This window comes from Heterodontus francisci, chromosome 7 (genome assembly GCF_036365525.1).
Source record: "Heterodontus francisci isolate sHetFra1 chromosome 7, sHetFra1.hap1, whole genome shotgun sequence".
Taxonomy (NCBI): domain Eukaryota; kingdom Metazoa; phylum Chordata; class Chondrichthyes; order Heterodontiformes; family Heterodontidae; genus Heterodontus; species Heterodontus francisci.
In genome coordinates, this window is record NC_090377.1 from 2,161,942 (window position 1) to 2,182,606 (window position 20,665).

Sequence of the window (20,665 nt, forward strand, 5' to 3'; positions counted from 1 at the left end):
TCTGCTTTATCTTACCCTGTAAGCTTCTAGATAACCAGGGGGCTCTAGATTTGGCCGTTCCACCCTTTACCTTTGTGGGGACATATCTACACTGTGCCTGTAGTATCTCGCTTTTGAATGCCTCCCACTAGTGTGCCCCTGATTTTCTTTCAAGTAGCTGAATCCAGTCCACTTTCGCCAGGTCACCTCTTAGCTTCATAAAATTTGCCTTCCTCCACTTTGGAACTTTTACTTAATAGCACAGGTCTTATATGGCTACTGCAGTTCAGTTTCTGGTCAATGGTGACCCCCCCCCCCCCCCACCCCATCCCAGGATGTTGATAGTGGGGGATTCAGTGATGGTAATGCCATTGAATGTCAAGGGGAGATGGTTAGATTCTGTCTTGTTGGAGATGGCCATTGCCTGGCACTTGTGTGGCGCGAATGTTACTTGCCACTTATCAGCCCAAGCCTGGATATTGTCCAGGTCTTGCTGCATTTCCACACAGACTGCTTCAGTATTTGAGGAGTTGTGAATGGTACTGAACATTGTGCAATCATCAGTGAACATCCCCACTTCTGACCTTATGATTGAAGGAAAGTCATTGATGAAGCAACTGAACATGTTTGGGCCTAGGGCACTACCCTGAGGAACTCCTGCAGTGATGACCTGGGACTGAGATGATTGGCCTCCAAAAACCACAACCATCTTCCTTTGTGCGAGGTACGACTCCAACCAGCAGAGAGTTTTCCCCTGATTCCCATTGAGTCCAGTTTTGCTAGGGCAATACTCAGTCAAATGCTGCCTTAATGTCAAGGGCATTTACTCTCACCTCACCTCTTGAGTTCAGCTCTTTTGTCCATATTTGAACCAAGGCTGCAGTGAGGTCAGGAGCTGAGTGGCTCTTTCGGAACCCAAACTGAGCATCAGTGAGCAGGTTATTTCTCAGCAGGTGTCACTTGATAGCACTGTCGACGATACCTTCCATCACTTTACTGATGATCAAGAATAGACTAATGGGACGGTAATTAAAGTCATAGAGTTATACAGCACAGAAACAGGCCCAGTTGGCCCATCGTGTCTGTGCCGGCCATCCAGCACCCAACTATTCTAATCCCATATTCCTGCATTTGGCCCGTAGCCTTGTATGCTATGGCATTTCAAGTGCTCATCTAAATACTTTTTAAATGTTGTCAGGGTTCCTGCCTCTACCACCTCTTCAGGCAGTGCGTTCCAGATTCAAACCACCGTCTGGGTGAAAAATGTTTTCCTCAAATCCCCCCTAAACCTCCTGCACCTTACCTTAAATCTATGCCCTCTGGTTATTGACCCCTCCGCTAAGGGAAAAAGTTTCTTCCTATCTAACCTATCAATGCCTCTCATAATCTTGTACACCTCAATCATGTCCCCCTCAGCCTTCTCTGCTCTAAGGAAAACAACCCTAGCCTTTTCAGTCTCTCTTCATAGCTGAAATGCTCCAGCCCAGGCAACATCCTGGTGAATCTCCTCTGCACCCTCTCCAGTGCAATCACATCCTTCCTATAGTGTGGTGCCCAGAACTGTACACAGTGCTCCAGCTGTGGCCTAACTAGCGTTTTATACAGCTCCATCATAACCTCCCTGCTCTTGTATCCTATGCATCGGCTAATAAAGACAGATATCCCATATGCCTTCCGAACCACCTTATCTACCTGTGCTGTTGCCTTCAGTGATCTATGGACAAGTACACCAAGTTCCCTGTGACCCTCTGTACTTCCTAGGATCCTACCATCCATTGTATATTCCCTTTCCTTGTTAGTCCTCCCAAAATGCTTCACCTCACACTTCTCAGGAATAAATTCCATTTGCCACTGCTCTGCTCATCTTACCAGCCCATCTATATCTCCCTGCAATCTAAGGCTTTCCTCCTCACTATTTACGACCACCAATTTTCGTGTCATCTGCGAACTAACTTATCATACCTCCTATATTCATGTCCAAATCATTAATGTACACTACAAACAGCAAGGGTCCCAGCACCGATCCCTGTGGTACACCATTGGTCACAGGTTTCCACTCGCAAAAACAGCCCTCGACCATCACCCTCTGCCTCCTGCCACTAAGCCAATTTTGGATCCAATTTGCCAAATTGCCCTAGATTCCATGGGCTCTTACCTTCTTAACAAATCTCCCATGTGGGACCTTATCAAAAGCCTTACTGAAGTCCATGTAGACTGCAGCTACTGTTTTACCCTCATCGACACATCTAGTCACCGCCTCGAAAAATTCAATCAAGTTAGTTAGACACGATCCCCGCCACCCCCCCCCCCCAACCTGACAAAGCCATGCTGACTATCCCTGATTAATCCCTGCCTCTCCAAGTGGAGATTAATCCTGTCCCTCAGAATTTTTTCCAATATTTTCCCATCCACTGATGTTAGACTCACCAGCCTGTGATTACTTGGTTTATCCCTACTACCCTTCTTGAATCATGGTATCACATTCGCTGTCCTCAGTCCTCTGGTGCCTCTCCTGTGGCCAGAAAGGATTTGAAAATTTGTGTCAAAGCCCCTGCTATCTCTTCCCTTGCCTCGCAAAACAGCCTGGGATACACCTCATCTGGGCCTGGGGATTGATCCACTTTTAAGCCCACTAAAACAGCTAATATTTCCTCCCTTTCAATGCTAATCTGTTCAAGTATATCACAATCCTCCTCCCTGATCTCTACGCCTACATCGTCCTTCTCCATAGTGAACACAGATGAAAAGTAATCATTTGAAACCTCACCTTTGTCCTCCAGCTCCACACACAGATTGCCACTATGGCCCCTAATGGGCCCTACTCTTTCCCTGGTTATCCTCTTGCTCTTAATATACTTATAAAATGCCTTGGGATTTTCCTTTATCTTGCCCGCCAGTGATTTTTCGTGACCCCTCTTCGCTCTCCTAATTAGTTTTTTAAGTGCCACCCTACACTTTCTATACTCCTCTAGGGCCTCTACTGTTTTCAGCACTTGGGATCTGCCAAAAGCCTCCTTTTTTTTTTCCTGATCCAATACTCTATATCCCTTGACCTCCAGGGTTCCCTGGGCCTGTTAGTCTGACCCTTCACCTTAACGGGTACATGTTGGCTCTGGACTCTCACTATTTCCTCTTTGACTCCCACTGGTCTGATGTCGACTTTCCTACAAGTAGCTGCTCCCAGTCCACTTTAGCCAGATTCTGATTTATCATATTGAAATCAGCCTTCCCCCTATACAGTACCTTTATTTCTGGTCCATCTTTGTCCTTTTCCATAACTACCTTAAATCTTCCAGAGTTATGGTCACTATCCCCGAAATGCTCTCCCACTGACACTTCTACCACTTGTCCGTCTTCATTCCCTAGGAGTAGGTCCAGTACTGCCCCTTCTCTTGGAGGACTTTCTACATACTGACTCAAAAAGCTCTCCTGTGTGCATTTTTAGAATTCCTTTAAGCCTTTTGCACGAAGACTATCTCAGTTAATATTGGGGAAATTGTAATCCCCTACTGTTATTACCCTATTATTTTTACACCTCTCTGAGATTTGCCTACATATCTGTTCCTCTATCTCTTCCTCACTGTTTGGAGGCCTGTAGTGCACACCCAGCCAAGTGATTGCCCCCTTTTTGTTTTTAAGTTCTACACAAATGGCCTCATTTGAGGAACTTTCTAAGATATCATCCCTCCTTACTGCAGTAATTGACTCCTTGATCAACAGTGCAATGCCACCTCTTATCCTCTTGGCCGGGTTGGATTTGTCCTGATTTTTGTGTACAGGACATACCTGGGCAATTTTCTACATTGCTGGGGATGAATTAGGAGCAGATATAGGCCATTCGACCCCTTGAACCTGTTCCACCATTGAATAAGATCATGGCTGATCTGTTTGTGTCTCAAATTCCACGCTCTCATCTACCCCCCAAAACCCTTGATTCCCTTGCATTACAACAATCTATCTACCTCCGCCTTATAAATATTCAGTGACCCCGCCTCCACCACCTTCTGAGGCAGAGAGTTCCAAAGTCGCACAACCCTCTGAGAGAAAACATTTCTCCTCATCTCTGTCCTAAAAGGGCGACCCCTAATTTTAAAACAGTGACCCCTAGTTCTGGAGTCCCCCACAAGAGGAAACATCCTTTCCACATCCACCTTGTCAAGACCATTCAGGATCTTATAAACTTCAGTCAAGTCTCCCCTCACTCTTCTAAACTCCAGTGAAAACAAGCCCAGTCTGTCCAGCCTTTCCTCATAAGACAACCCGCTCAATCCAGGTATTAATCTCGTAAACCTCCTCTGAACCGCCTCGAACACGTTCACATCCTTCCTTAAATAAGGAGACCAAAACTGCACACAGTATTTGAGATGTGGTCTCACTAATGCCCTGTATAACTGAAGCATAACATCCTTACTTTTATTTTCAATTCCTCTCGAAATGAAGGATAGTATTCCATTAGTCTTCTTTATTACTTGCTTAACCTGCATACTAACTTTTTGTAACTCGTGCACTAGAACACCTAGATCCCTCTGCACCTCGGAATTCTGCAGTCGTTCTCCATTTAAGTAATACTCTGCTTTTTTATTCTTCCTGCCAGTGAACAACTTCATATTTTCCCACATTGTACTCCATCTGCCAGATTTCTGCCCACTCACTCAACCTATCTATATCAATCTGCAACCTCCTTATGTCTGCTTCACAACATATTTTCCTATCTATCTTTGTGTCATCTGTAAATTTAGCTACCATGCCATCGCTCCCCTCATCTAAGTCATTGAAAAAATTGTAATATGTTGAGTCCCCAGCACAGACCCCTGTGGTCTCCACTCGTCACATCCTGCCAATCAGGTCAGGACTCATTTATGAAAACTCTGTTTTCTGCCAGCCAGTCCATCTTCTATCCATACTAATGTGTTACCCCCGACACCATGAGCTCCTACTTTGCGCAGCAACCTTTTATGTGGCACTTTGTCAAATGCCTTCTGGAAATCCAAGTACGGTCAACAGGCTCCCCTTTATCCACAGCGCATGTTACTCCTTCAAAGAACGCCAATAAATTGGTTAAATGTGATTTCCCTTTCACAAAACCATGCTGACTATTCTTGATTACCTTGAGTTTTTCTAAGTGCCCAGCTATAGCCTCCTTAATGATCAATTCTAACACCTTCCCCACGACAGACATCAAGCTAACTGGCCTATAGTTACTGGTTTTCTGCCTCCCCACCCCCCTCCCCTCCTCCTTGAATAGAGGGGTTATATTTGCTACTTTCCAATCTGATGGAACCTTTCCAGACTCGAGCGAATTTTGAAAAATTATCACCAGTGCATCTACTACCTCATTCGCCAGCTCTTTTAAGACCCTAGGATGAAGCCCATCAGGACCCGGGGACTTGTCAGCTCGCAGCTCCATCAGTTTGCTCAGTACCACTTCCCTGGTGATTGTAGTTTCACCAAGTTCCTCTCTTCCTTTCACCTCCTGATTTACAGCTATTACTGGAATGCTTTTTGTATCCTCTATAGTGAAGACAGAAGCAAAATATTTGTTCATTTCATCTGCCATTTCCTTATTATCTATTAACTCCCCATTTTCACTCTCTAGAGGACTAACGCTCACTTTATTTTTTCTTTTTAAATACTTGTAGAAACTTTTGCTATCTGTTTTTACGTCTCTAGCTAGCTTCTCATACTCTAGTTTCCTTCCCCTGATTAACCTTTTAGTCATTCTCTGTCGTTCTTTATATTCTGACCAATTATCTGACCTGCCGCTCATCTTTGTGCAGTTATATGCTTTTTCATGAAGTTTGATGCTTTCTTTAATTTCTTTAGTTAACCACGGATGGTGGGTCCTCCCCTTAGAACTTTTCTTTATAGTAGGAATATACTTATCCTGAGTATTCTGAAATATCCTCTTTAATGTCTGCCACTGCTTCTCTATTGATCTATCTCTGAGCCTAGTAACCCAGTTCATTTCAGCTAGCTCAGCTTTCATGCCCACGTAGTAACCCTTATTTAAGTTTAAAATACTAGTCTTAGACCCACTCTTCTCTCTTTCAAACTGGATGTAAAATTCAGTCATATTGTGGTTGCTGCTACCTAGAGGTGCCTTTACTCTGAGATCATTAATTAATCCGGTCACATTACACAATACCAAGTCTAATATAACCTGCTCTCTGGTTGGTTCCAGAATGTCTTGCTCTAAGAAACTATCTCGAAAGCATTCTATAAACTCCTCATCCAGACTACTATTGCCAATCCGATTTTTCCAGTTTATATGTAGATTAAAATCACCCATGATTATTGCCATCCCTTTATCACAAGCACCCAATATTTCTTCTTGGATACTTTGTCCTACATTGTGATTACTGTTCGGGGGCCTGTAGACCATTCCCACTAGTAATTTCTTTCCCCGACTATTCCTCATCTCCACCCAAACCGATTCTATATCCTGATCCAAGGTCATCTCTAACTATTTAGGGCGGCGCAGTGGTTAGCACTGCAGCCTCACAGCTCCAGGGACCCGGGTTCGATTCTGGGTACTGCCCGTGTGGAGTTTGCAAGTTCTCCCTGTGTCTGCGTGGGTTTTCTCCCACAAGCCAAAAGACTTGCAGGTTGGTAGGTAAATTGGCCATTATAAATTGTCACTAGTATAGGTAGGTGGTCGGGAAATATAGGGACAGGTGGGGATGTGGTAGGAATATGGGATTAGTGTAGGATTAGTATAAATGGGTGGTTGATGGTCGGCACAGACTCGGGCCGAAGGGCCTGTTTCAGTGCTGTATCTCTAATCTAATCTATTGCACCAATGCCATCCTGGATTAACAGTGTTACCCCTCCACCTTTTCCTAGCTTCCGATTCTTCTTGAATGTAAATACCCCTCAATATTCAGGACCCAATCCTTGTCATCCTGCAGCCACGTTTCCGTAATGGCTATCAGATCATATTTATTTACTTCAGTTTATGCTGTTAGTTCGTCTGCTTTGTTATGAATGCTATGTATATTCAGATATCTTTAGTTTTGTCTTTTTGTTATCTTTGTAACATCTAGTCTTGACTGTTGGCGTAGTCTTAGTTTTTTTCTCTCTAGCCCTTCCTGTAATTCTCTGATCTTCATTTCCCATATTACTATTCTGCTGTCCTGGCTTGGCTGTATCACTTGATTTGCTCCATCGTCTCTACTTCCCTAGTTATACGGTTTGCACGGTTCAGTTGCAGACCATCCCAACAATAAAGCCCCCACTTTCCCTAGTACTGGTGCCAGTGCCCAACAAACTGAAACTCACTTCTCCCACAACGTCTCTGAGCCATGTATTCATTTCTCTAATCTTATTTGCCCTCTGCCAATTGGCACTTGGCTCAGGTAATAATCCAGAGATTATTACCTTTGAGGTTCTGCTCTTCAATTTGGCGCCGAACTCCTCATACTGTCTAAGCAGAACCTCTTTCCTAGTCCTATCTATGACGTTGGTAACTACATGGATCACGACAACTGGATCCTCCCCCTCCAACTAAGTTTCTGTCCAGTCCTGAGCAGTCCTGAACCCTGGCACTGGGTAGGCAACACAGCCACCTGGACATTCACTCTCGGCTGCACAGAACAGTATCAATCTTCCTCGCGATACTATCCCCTACTGCCACTACGTTCCTTTTTACTCCCCCCACTTGAATAGAATAGAATAGAACATTACAGCGCAGTACAGGCCCTTCGGCCCTCGATGTTGCGCCGACCTGTGAAACCATCTGACCTACACTATTCCATTTTCATCCATATGTCTATCCAATGACCACTTAAATGCCCTTAAAGTTGGCGAGTCTACTACTGTTGCAGGCAGGGCGTTCCACGCCCCTACTACTCTCTGAGTAACGAAACTACCTCTGACATCTGTCCTATATCTATCACCCCTCAACTTAAAGCTATGTCCCCTCGTGTTTGCCATCACCATCCGAGGAAAAAGACTCTCACTATCCACCCTATCTAACCCTCTGATTATCTTGTATGTCTCTATTAAGTCACCTCTCCTCCTCCTCCTCTCTAACGAAAACAACCTCAAGTCCCTCAGCCTTTCCTCGTAAGACCTTCCCTCCATACCAGGCAACATCCTAGTAAATCTCCTCTGCACCCTTTCCAAAGCTTCCACATCCTTCCTATAATGCGGTGACCAGAACTGCACGCAATACTCCAGGTGCGGCCGCACCAGAGTTTTGTACAGCTGCAGCATGACCTCGTGGCTCCGAAACTCGATCTCCCTACTACTAAAAGCTAACACACCATATGCCTTCTTAACAGCCCTATTAACCTGGGTGGCAACTTTCAGGGATTTATGTACCTGGACACCAAGATTTCTCTGCTCATCTACACTACCAAGAATCTTCCCATTAGCCCAGTACTCTGCATTCCTGTTACTCCTTCCAAAGTGAATCACCTCACACTTTTCCGCATTAAACTCCATTTGCCATCTCTCAGCCCAGCTCTGCAGCCTATCTATGTCCCTCTGTAACCTACAACATCCTTCGGCACTATCCACAACTCCACCGACCTTCGTGTCATCCGCAAATTTACTAACCCACCCTTCTACACCCTCATCCAGGTCATTTATAAAAATGACAAACAGCAGTGGCCCCAAAACAGATCCTTGCGGTACACCACTAGTAACTAAACTCCAGGATGAACATTTGCCATCAACCACCATCTTCTTTCAGCTAGCCAATTTCTGATCCAAAGCTCTAAATCACCTTCAACCCCATACTTCCGTATTTTCTGCAATAGCCTACCGTGGGGAACCTTATCAAACGCTGTACTGAAATCCATATACACCACATCCACGGCTTTACCCTCATCCACCTGTTTGGTCACCTTCTCGAAAAACTCAGTAAGGTTTGTGAGGCACGACCTACCCTTCACAAAACCGTGCTGACTATCGCTAATGAACTTATTCTTTTCAAGATGATTAGAAATCCTATCTCTTATAACCTTTTCCAACATTTTACCCACAACCGAAGTAAGGCTCACAGGTCTATAATTACCAGGGCTGTCTCTACTCCCCTTCTTGAACAAGGGGACAACATTTGCTATCCTCCAGTCTTCCAGCACTATTCCTGTCGACAATGACGACATAAAGATCAAGGACAAAGGCTCTGCAATCTCCTCCCTAGCTTCCCAGAGAATCCTAGGATAAATCCCATCTGGCCCAGGGGACTTATCTATTTTCACACTTTCCAAAATTGCTAACACCTCCTCCTTGTGAACCTCAATCCCATCGAGCCTAGTAGTCTGTATCTCAGTATTCTCCTCGACAACATTTTCTTTCTCTACTGTAAATACTGACGAAAAATATTCATTTAACGCTTCCCCTATCTCCTCTGATTCCACACACAACTTCCCACTACTATCGTTGATTGGCCCTAATCTAACTCTAGTCATTCTTTTATTCCTGATATACCTATAGGAAGCCTTAGGGTTTTCCTTGATCCTATCCGCCAATGACTTCTCGTGTCCTCTCCTCGCTCTTCTAAGCTCTCCCTTTAGATCCTTCCTGGCTAGCTTGTAACTCTCAAGCGCCCTAACTGAGCCTTCACGTCTCATCCTAACATAAGCCTTCTTCTTCCTCTTGACAAGCGCTTCAACTTCTTTAGTAAACCACGGCTCCCTCGCTCGACAACTTCCTCCCTGCCTGACAGGTACATACTTATCAAGGACACACAGTAGCTGCTCCTTGAATACGCTCCACATTTCGATTGTGCCCTTCCCCTGCAGTTTCCTTCCCCATCCTACGCATCCTAAATCTTGCCTAATCGCATCATAATTTCCTTTCCCCCAGCTATAATTCTTGCCCTGCAGTATATACCTGTCCCCGCCCATCGCTAAGGTAAACCTAACCGAATTGTAATCACTATCACCAAAGTGCTCACCTGCGTCTAAATCTAACACCTGGCCGGGTTCATTACCCAGTACCAAATCCAATGTGGCATCGCCCCTGGTTGGCCTGTCTACATACTGTGTCAGAAAACCCTCCTGCACACACTGGACAAAAACTGACCCATCTAAAGTACTCGAACTATAGTTTTCCAGTCAATATTTGGAAAGTTAAAGTCCCCCATAACAACTACCCTGTTACACTCGCTCCTGTCAAGAATCATCTTCGCTATCCTTTCCTCTACATTTCTGGAACTGTTCGGAGGTCTACAGAAAACTCCCAACAGGGTGACCTCTCCCCTCCTGTTTCTAACCTCGGCCCATACTACCTCAGTCGACGAGTCCTCAAACGTCCTTTCTGCCGCCGTAATACTCTCCTTGATTAACAATGCCACACCCCCCCCCTCTTTTACCATCTTCTCTGTTCTTACTGAAACATCTAAATCCCGGAACCTGCAACATCCATTCCTGCCCCTGCTCTACCCATGTCTCCGAAATGGCCACTACATCAGGATCCCAGGTATCAACCCATGCTGCAAGCTCACCCACCTTATTCCGGATGCTCCTGGCATTGAAGTAGACACACTTTAAACCAAGTTCTTGCTTGCCAGTGCCCTCTTGCGTCCTTGTAACCTTATCCCTGACCTCACTACTCTCAACATCCTGTACACTGGCACTACAATTTAGGTTCCCATTCCCTGCTGAATTAGTTTAAACCCCCCCGAAGAGCTCCAGCAAATCTCTCCCCCCAGGATATGACTTCCTGTACCACAGTGCCATGGCCAGTTTGCTCATCCACCTTGCAGACCTCACTTTCATCTGCACAGAATGAGAGCACCTCAAACCTGTGATAATTGCAAAGTCTGAGGCTCCTCCACTACTGTCTGCTCGATCTCTTTACCTGCCTCACACACGGTCACATCCTCCTGTCCTTTACTGTAGACCAAAACAGATGACCCTGTGCTAAGAGGTGTGACCGTCCTCCAGAACAAAGTATCCAGGTATTTCTCCCCCTCCCTTATGTTGCGCAGTGTTTGCAGTTCAGCTTCCAGATCAAGAATCCTGATCCGGAATTCCTCTAGCTGCTCACACTTCCTGCATACGTGTTTGTCCTGGATCACCTTCGCATCCAGGAGCTCCCACAAACCACAGCTGCAACGTAACACCTGTCCTGCCATTGTCACTTATGCTATTAGTTAATTTACTTTAATTACTTTCTTAATTAACTTAGAATAATTCCTCCGTATTATAGAATTTACTGTGCTTATTAAATGCTCGTACCACCTACAATTAAAGTGATTACACAAATATGTAAACCTTCCTACTGGTAATAAACCTTACCAATAATAATAAACCTTACTACTATTAGTAAACCTTACGAATACTGATAAACCCTAATACTACTTCATACAGCTTATGTATTAAGTTGTCCTAACTTGAACTACCACACCCCCTGCTGGTGTGTCTCTGTTACTCCGTATGATAAATTATAAAATCTGCTTTAGTTTTTAGTTTATATACAAATGAATCGATCAAGTCTTATTTTATATTTGATTGAGATTAAATTAAAAGCTTACCAGTATACTCACCCTGGCTGCTCCCTCTGTTGATTGCGGCGTCACTCTGATCATTGAGGACGGGGATATTTGTGGAGCCACCTCTTCCAGTTAGTTGTTTAATTCTCCGCCACCATTGTGGCAGGATTGCAGAGCTTAGATCTGATCCGTTGGTTGTGGGATCGCTTAGCTCTGTCTATCGCATGTTGTTTACGCTGTTTGGCACGCAAGTAGTCCTGGGTTGTAGCTTCACCAGGTTGACACCTCATTTTGAGGTATGCCTGGTGCTGCTCCTGGCATGCCCTCCTGCACTGTTTATTCATGTCTTTCAGGGAGATATCTGTGCACTGACTGGTGCCTGTGAGGGAGATATCTATACTCTGACTGTTTCTCGGAGATAAATGTACATCGACTGATGTCTCTCCATACCCCCTCTCTCGGGAAGATATCTATACACTGACTGAGGTCTGTTATGGAGATATCTATACACTGACTGGTGTCTCTCAGGGAGATATTTGTACACTGGTGTCTCTCAGTCCCTCTCTTTCAGGGAGATACTATGTTTAACAATGGGCAGTTGTTGGTGTATTCAGTGTGTGACAGCGGATAATGTTCACTATGCTGCTGTTTTAGATTCTGTCTCGATTGGGCTCTGAGTTTGACAATGTGATGTGTGCTCCTGCCGCTGTTTTATTTTTGAAGTTTCTCAGCTCTCCTTAACTGTCCTGCACGTTTACCACTTACATCAGAAGAATGGCTTCCTCTGTATGCTGCTGACTGAGATGTTTGAATTGGTGTAAGTTGTATTTTTTTGTCTTAATTAATCTCTGCTTTCAGTAGAATCATACCGAGCACGGGCACAGCCTCATTTTTGGGCAAGTGCACCTGCTCAGTAAGAAATCCATCACCTGAGGGGATTTGGCAATTGTGGGGTGGGGGCTGTGTTCCAGGGGGTGGGTCACTGCTCTGGGAGTGGGTTCCAGTGCAACCCAGACTGGTCAGCAGCTGCCTGCAAGCACCCTGCATGGAATGAGTTTTGCAGTGTTGAAACTGCCTTAAAACTGGCAACTTGAGTCGCTCTGAATAGGAACAGGAGGAGGCCATTCAGCCCTCGAGCCTGTTCTATTCAATTAGATCATGGCTGATCTGTGACTTAACTCTATATACCTGCCTTTGCCCCATTTTTTTTAAATTCATTCATGGGATGTGGGTGTCACAGACCAGGCCAGCATTTATTGCCCATCTCTAATTGCCCTTGAACTGAGTGGCTTGCTAGGCCATTTCAGAGGGCATGTAAGAGTTAACCACATTGCTGTGGATCTGGAGTCACATGTAGGCCAGACCAGGTAAGGACGGCAGATTTCCTTCCCTAAAGGACATTAGTGAACCAGATGGGTTTTTACAACAATCGACCGTGAGGTGGCACAGTGGTTAGCACCGCAGCCTCACAGCTCCAGGGACCCGGGTTTGATTCTGGGTACTGCCTGTGCGGAGTTTGCAAGTTCTCCCTGTGACCGTGTGGGTTTCCGCCGGGTGCTCCGGTTTCCTCCCACAGCCAAAGACTTGCAGGTTGATGGGTAAATTGGCTGTTGTAAATTGCCCCTAGTGTAGGTAGGTGGTAGGGAATATGGAATTACTGTAGGGTTAGTATGAATGGATGGTTGTTGGTCGGCACAGACTCGGTGGGCCGAAGGGCCTGTTTCAGTGCTGTATCCCTAAATAAATAAATGGTTTCATGGCCATCATTAGACTATCTTTACATTCCAGATTTATTAATAGAATTCAAATTCCACCTTCTGCTGTGGTGGGATTCGAACCCATGTCCCCAGAGCAATACCTGGGTTTCTGGGTTACTAGTCCAGAGACAATACCAGTGCACCACCGCCTCCCCTTCATACCTTTGGTTAACAAATCAGTTGCTGTTTCCAAACTTCTACCACCTTTGTTGTGTAGAAGTATTTGCTAATTTCACTCCTGAAAGGTCTGGGTCGAATTTTTAGACTCTGCTCCTAGTTCTAGACTCCCCAATCAGTGGAAGTAGTTTCTCTCGATCTCCTCTATCAGTTCCCCTTAATATGTTGAAGGCTCCTATCAAATCTCCCCTTAACCTTCTAAGTTGCAGGGAATACAAACCTAGTTTGTGTAAGCTCCCCTTGTCATTTAACCCTTGGCGTCCAGGTATCATTCTGGTAAATCTATACTGCACCTCTCCAAGGCCAATATATCATTCCTAAGGTCTGGTGCCCAGAACTGATCACAGTAAGTTAAGGTATGGTCTAACTAGGGCTTTATATAGCTGTAGCATGACCGTGTAGAGGGAGCTTTACTCAGCATCTAACCCCCGTCTTTTTTTTTTTATCTAACCCCGTTTTTTTTTTCTGTCCTGGGGAGTGTTTGATGGGGACAGTGTAGAGGGAGCTTTACTCTGTATCTAACCGCAGTTTTTTTTTATAAGGTGGCCTTTATACCCCAGGCCCCTTTTATATATTTTATGTCGAGGGGGCCTTTATTCCTCAGGCCCCCTTTATACATTTTTTATGTCGAGGGGGCCTTTATTCCTCAGGCCCCCTTAATATACACACTTATATTTTTAAAATAACTTTATTAAAACCAGATAAATAAACAAAAAAAACTCAAATTAAAATGCCATTCTCGGCGTCGACAATGCACTCCAGTCCCTGCGGTGCCCACCGGTCGCGGAAGGCCTCAAGCGTACCGGCGGACACCGCATGCTCCTTTTCCAGGGACACCCGGGCGCGAACGTAACCGCAGAAGAGGGGCAGGCAATCGGGGAGGACGGACCCCCCGACGGCCCGCAACCTGGACCTGTGAATTGCCACCTTGGCCAGGCCCAGGAGCAGACCGACGAGGAGATCCTCCTCCCGGCCCAAGCCCCTCCGCACCGGGTGCCCAAAGATCAGGAGCGTGGGACTGAAGTGCAGCCAGAATTTGAGGAGCAGCCCCTTCAGATACTCAAATAGGGGCTGCAACCTCGCACACTCCGTATAAATGTGGAACACGGACTCGTCCAGGCCGCAGAAAGTACAGCTGGCCTGGGAGTCCGTGAACCTACTTAAAAGCCTATTGCACGGGACTGCTCTGTGCAGCACCCTCCACCCCAGGTCCCCGATGTAAAGAGGGAAGACTCCCGCGTAGAGAGACCTCCATCGGGGTTTCCCCTCGCCGCCAGATGGCAACGCGGACCGCCAGGGCGTGTCCGGCCGGCTGACGAGGGCGAGGAAGTGGAGAGTGTGCAGGAGCAGCCCGTACAGGAAACCCCTCCGCGCCGATTGGAATGGCATGGAGGGCATTTCCGAGAGGCGGCTCAGGTTGTGCGGGACCGGCACCCGAGGAGGGTTTCGGGGCCTGGGTCCGATGAGCAGTTCCGGCCGAGCGGGGGTCAGCTCGGCCGGGATCGCTCCGCACTCCCGAGCCCCCTCGCCACCCGCAGTGAGGGGCGTCCCGGGGGTTTCGGCTACTCCTCCGCCCGCCGGACCGTCCCCGGAGTCGGCCGCCCGGACAGCTGAGGCGCTCTCCTCCGCCGGCGGGGGAGCGCCCTGACTGGAGGCGACCATGTTCCAGACTCGGAAAAGATCCCGGTAAAAGACAGGCAACTCCCTCAGAGAGGCGCGGCTAACAGACTCCACCGGGAGCTGCGTGTCGTCTTGAAGGCAGTGACACTGGCGGAAAAAATACGTCGCCAGCGCACGCCATCTGGGAGGACGCTCGACGTACAGGTATCTCTGCAGGGTCCGAAGGCGGAGAGTCGCAGCCTTGGTGCGGACGCACACCAGCGACTGACCGCCCTCCTCGATCGGGAGACTCAGGACCGCGGCAGAGACCCAGTGTTTCCTCTTGCCCCAGAAGAAATCGACGAGTTTCTTCTGGATCTTGGTGGCAAATACAGGGGGCGGGGCCAAAGTGACCAACCGGTACCACAGCATGGAGGCCACCAGTTGGTTTATGACCAACGCTCGGCCCCTGTAGGAAAGCACTCGGAGCAGTCCTGTCCAGCGCCCCAGCCGAGCGGTGACTTTCGCCTCCAACTCCTGCCAGTTTGCCGGCCAGGCTTCCTCAGCGGGGCTAAGGTGGACTCCCAGATAGAGGAGGTGCGTGGTGCTCCACGCAAAAGGTGTCATCTCCTCCGGCAGGGAGTCCACCCGCCACTGACCAACCAGGAGTCCGGAACATTTCTCCCAATTGATCCTCGCGGAGGACGCGGCAGAAAAGGTCTGCTGGCAGTCGCGCATCCTCCGCAAGTCAACGGGATCTGTGATTGCGAGGAGCACGTCGTCGGCGTAAGCCGAGAGGACGACCCGCATGGCCGGCTCGCGCAGAGCCAATCCCGTCAACCTCCTGCGAAGCAGGCACAGGAAGGGCTCCACGCAGATGGTATACAATTGGCCGGACATGGGGCACCCCTGACGCACTCCTCTCCCAAATCGAAGGGGCGCCGTCAAGGACCCGTTAACTTTGACTAGACACTCTGCGGCGGCGTATAAAAGTCGGACCCGGGCCACGAAATGCGGCCCGAGTCCGAAAGTGCGCAGAGTCCCGAAAAGGTAATCGTGATCCACCCTGTCGAACGCCTTCTCCTGATCGAGGGAGAGAAAGGCGACCGACTGACCAGTCCTCTGGGAAAGATGGATCAGGTCCCGGACCAGGTGGATGTTGTCCTGGATGGACCGGCCCGGGACCGTGTAGGACTGGTCGGGGTGGATCATGTGGGCCAGCACGGAGCCCAGGCGGGTAGACATAGCCCGGGCAAAGATCTTTTAATCCGTGCTGAGGAGGGAGACCGGACGCCAGTTTTTAAGCAGGCGGAGATCGCCCCTCTTCGGCAGCAGGACGATGACCGCCCTGCGCCACGAGAGGGGCATCTCCCCGGTCGCCAGGCTTTCCCCCAGGACCCGCGCGTAATCGTCCCCCAGGACGTCCCAGAACGCCCTGAGGAACTCCACGGTCAACCCATCCAGCCCTGGGGATTTGCCCCTCGAGAGCTGGTGGAGGGCGCCAGTCAGCTCAGCCAACGTGAGCAGAGCCTCCAATTCTTCGGCGCCCTCCGGGCTGACCTGTGGCAGGTCCTCCCACAAAACTCTGCGCGCATCCTCGCTGGACGGATCCGGAAAGAACAACGCACTGTAATACGTCCGGACCAGGAGGCCCATTCCCTCCGGATCCGTGATGGAGGATCCGTCGTCGGCCAGCAGCTCGACGAGCTGCTTACGGACCCCCCGCCATTTTTCCAGCGAGTAGAAGCAGGGAGAGGCGCGGTCCAAATCTTCCAGGATCTGGATCCGCGACCTCACGTACGCGCCTCGGGACCCTATGAGCTGCAGGTTCCTCAGCGCGCCCTTCTTCTCTTTGTACGCCTGCCACAGGGCCGGGTCAGCGACGGCATGACCGAGGCGGGATTCCAAGTCGAGCACCTCCCTCTCAAGGCGCCCGATCTCGGCTTCCTGCCTCTTGGTGACCCCTTCGCGTACTCCTGACAGAAGACGCGGATGTGAGTCTTGCCCACATCCCACCATAGCCTCAAGGAGGGGAAGCCCCCCTGCTTCCTTCTCCAGTCGGCCCAGAATCGACAGAACGAGTCCCGAAATCGCACGTCCTCCAGCAGCCGGTTGTTAAAGTGCCAGTCTGCGGACCCCGCCCGCGTGCGGAGCGGAGTGAACTCCGCCCACACCAGGCGGTGGTCCGAGCACGGCACCAGCTGCATGGAGGCCGCCGAAACGCGGGAGACGTACGCCTGCGAAATGTAGAGGCGGTCGATTCGCGACCCCCCTCCTCCAGACCTCCACGTGAAGGCGCTGGAGTCGGGATGGAGATTCCGCCAGACGTCCACCAAGTTAAGGGAGCTGATCAGTCCCCTCAACTTCTCCACTGACGCTTGGCCGCGCTGGGGACCGGAGCGATCCCCCACCTCGAGGGTGCAGTTAAAATCCCCCCCGAGGATGATGCACTCGCCGCTATCGATGGAGCTCAAGAGAGCGGACACTTCTTCAAAGAAGCGCGCTTGCAACGCGCCGGGCCTGGGCGCGTACACGTTCACAAAGTGGAGCGGCACGCTACCCAGGCGAACGGCGAGGTGGAGCAAGCGGCCCGGCACTAGCTCCTTGACCCCCAAGATCTCCGGCTGAAAAGTCGGGGCCAACAAGATAGCCACCCCACTAGAAATAGGGGTGAGGTGACTCATGTAGACCCCACCCTGCCACTCCAGGAGCCAGGTGGCTTCGTCTCCCGGAACGGTGTGGATTTCCTGCAGAAAGCTCACCGCGTATCTCCCTTCCCTAAGGACTGAGAGATTGTGAAATCTGCGGTGAGCCCCTCTGCTGCCGTTGATGTTGAGGCTGGCTATGGTTATCTTCATGTCAAAGGTACTTAAAACCCGTCACCAACAGCTCACTGTGAGGAGGGAGTGGAAGTGCACCTGGCCCTCCACTCCCCCAGCAACCCATTGAGGAACACATTAAAACGGCGCCTCTCAACCAGTTTCACGTCCGCGCGCTTGCCCGCTATCTTAAGGGCGGCACGGACGGACTGTATGATCAGCGCCAGATTCGACCAACGGTTGAGGGCCAGCTGAACTTTATTGCGGCAACCCCTGCAAGCCGCGAGGAAATCCCGGAGTTCCGCCGTGGGGATGAGAGGAGATTCGGTGGGAGGCACGAGGGACTCCACCACCTCACTGGCGATGGAATCAAGATCATCCTCCGTGCCCCGCACCGAATCCCCATCCTCCTCCGGGTCGTCACCGCCAGCGGCCGACACATCTACCACACACTGTGGGGCGGACGTCCCGGCCGCGCCAGCTGGTCCCGCCTCCGTCACGATCCCACCCCCAGGATCGATGGCGGAGGAGTCCTCTCTGGGTTCTATTGTGAAACTGGAGCCTGTAGGCACCAGCGGTTCAGGACCCCCCTCCACCTCCGTCCCCAGGGCAATGAGTGGTCCAGGGGAGACAGAAGTTCCCGACTCCGGGAAACCAGCCGGAGCCGAGACTGGAGGCGGAGGGAGGAGGCTATCTCCCGCTCTGCCAGCACCCACAGGCCCAGCAGGTGGGGCAGCATTCTCAGTTATAACTGGGTCGGGTGTCTCCTGGTTGGTGGTGGACTCCGGCTGGGAGGCCCGACCCTCTGGGGCCTCGCCCTCCCCTTCATTCAGGACACCCGACCCAGTAGCAGTGGCAGAATGGGCGGCTTCCCCAGGCTCCCCCACCACAAGCAGGGCCCCACTTACTCCTTCAGGAGGGGCCTCATGTACCGGGGCCATCCCCTCCCCTCCATCCTGAGGAATAGGGAGCACCTGCCCGGACTTTGCAGCCTTGGTGGTGGCGGTAGGGGAAACCTGGGGACCCGAAACAGGAGACAGTTCCCCTCCAACAGATGGGCCCTGCGCCTCAGGGCCCCTTGTTACCTCTGTGGAGGGGTGCCTTCTCCTCTTTTTCCCAGTTGTGTGCGGAGGCTCAGAGACCTCCATATCATCAGAGGCCTCCACCTCCACACTCTCCTTTTTTTTATTCACCCTGGGCCTGAGCCCAGCCCTGGGGCAAGTTGACTTCCCGAGATCGGGCCTTGGGCTGAGCTCAGGCTCGGGTAGTGTCACGATATCCAGGGGACGCGCCTCTCGATGTTTATTTCTCCTCCGCGCCTTCCTTCCACTTGGACGGTCACCCCCCTCCCTGCCGGAGGCCGTGAAAACCACAGCCTCTGGTACCGACTGAATGGTATCTGGTGGGGGTGGGAGGAGGTGCAGTGTCGTCACCCTGGGCCGCTGAGTTGGAGTTGGCAGCCGGGAGGTTGGGGCAGTTCTTACGAACATGCCCCCACCCCCTTACCGACATGGCACCGCACCCCGTCCAAGGTCCAGAAGACGCGGTAGGCCGTCCCCTGGAATTCGACATTGAAGTGGCCCTCTGTCACCTCCTCCCGCGCCAGCTGCATGAATAACTGGCGGCGGAAGGAGTAGACGTGTCGGAGGCTGTTCTCCCGAAGACCGAGCGGGACTGGGGTGAGCCCCGTCTTTACCTCCCCCAGATGGTGCAGGTGGGGAAGGAGGAGCTCACCAGGGATGAAGGGTGGGACATTGGATAAAATGAGCCTTTGCGCAGTGGCCTCCAGGGGGTCCACTGGCAGAAAGGTCCCGCCCACGGTGAGCCCCTTGCTCAGAGCCAGGGACACCGCCCGCTCGGTCTTCAGGAAAAACACTGCCTTCCCGTACATTTTAGAGGCTGCAACAATGGCCGAAGGGCCGACAACCTCGGCCATTGCTTTCACGCATGCCTCTATAGTCATGTTCGGGTGGACGTAGCTCTTGACCCCATGCTTCGTTGTTAATAAAGCAAACGGTGACGGGGCAACAGGTGCAGCTGCAGCAGCCGCAGCAGCATATGAACGGGAAGGCCCCGCCACCGGCGAAGAGGGGCTTGCCATGGGGTCTAAGAGCTACGTCCACCCCCAAGAAACAAAACAAATTTACACAATTTTTAAAAAAAAGCAAACTTTAAACAAGGTGGAGTGGGAGTAGAGGAGGATGGCGTAGGATGGTAAAGGAAAAGGGGAGGATAGGTGATTGAGGCGACTGAGTGGAGGAAGGGAGAGAAAGGCTGAAAAGGATGTTTGTTCCAACTGCCAGTTGGAGCACCTTTATCACAATTAGTCCAAACTTGTTTGTTGTCTTCCAGTTGGGGGAGGCTTCTTCGCCCGGGACAGCTGGAGCCGCCCGGTACTCTCCTCTTCTGATTTTAACAAGACAGTCTTCACCCGGGCAACTCCAGCTGTCCCGAGCAGGCAGTTGGGGTGGGGAGGGAGCTCCCTGTGTGCAAACACCAATACAAACACAGGGGCCCCTACTGGATTTGGCTGCCCCACCCCTGAGTCTTCAGGCCTCTTCTCCCTCCCCCCAAACAGTTTAAACTTAATAGTCTTTCAGGTGCCCTGACACCCACCTCTCCAGAAAAATTGCAGCCTTCCTTGATGGTTTCCCTCCACTCTGTATTCACCTTTCTCCAGTCTCTCTCTCTCTCCAGTTGCTGCAGTTTCCACTCTGTATTCACCTTTCTCCAGTTGGTGCAGTCTCCACTCTGTATTCACCTTTCTCCAGTTGCTGCAGTTTCCAGTCTCCACTCTCCTCTCCCCAATTGCTGCAGCACAGGTGCAGCTGCTCCCCCTGATTGCTGGCAGGAAGTGCTCCAAATTGACCAGCCAATCCCAGTGCTGTACC

At 50.1% G+C, this 20,665-nt stretch overlaps 1 protein-coding gene across 1 annotated transcript in view; it reads left to right on the forward strand.

The window, feature by feature from the left end:
- The window catches only part of atg9a (ATG9 autophagy related 9 homolog A (S. cerevisiae)), a 107,303-nt gene that overhangs the window by 36,817 nt on the left and 49,821 nt on the right, over positions 1 to 20,665 (forward strand). Inside the window, exon 4 of the mRNA XM_068034703.1 lies at positions 12,175 to 12,239. Coding sequence (XP_067890804.1) covers positions 12,175 to 12,239 — 65 coding nt within the window. The remainder of the gene's footprint in view (positions 1 to 12,174; positions 12,240 to 20,665) is intronic.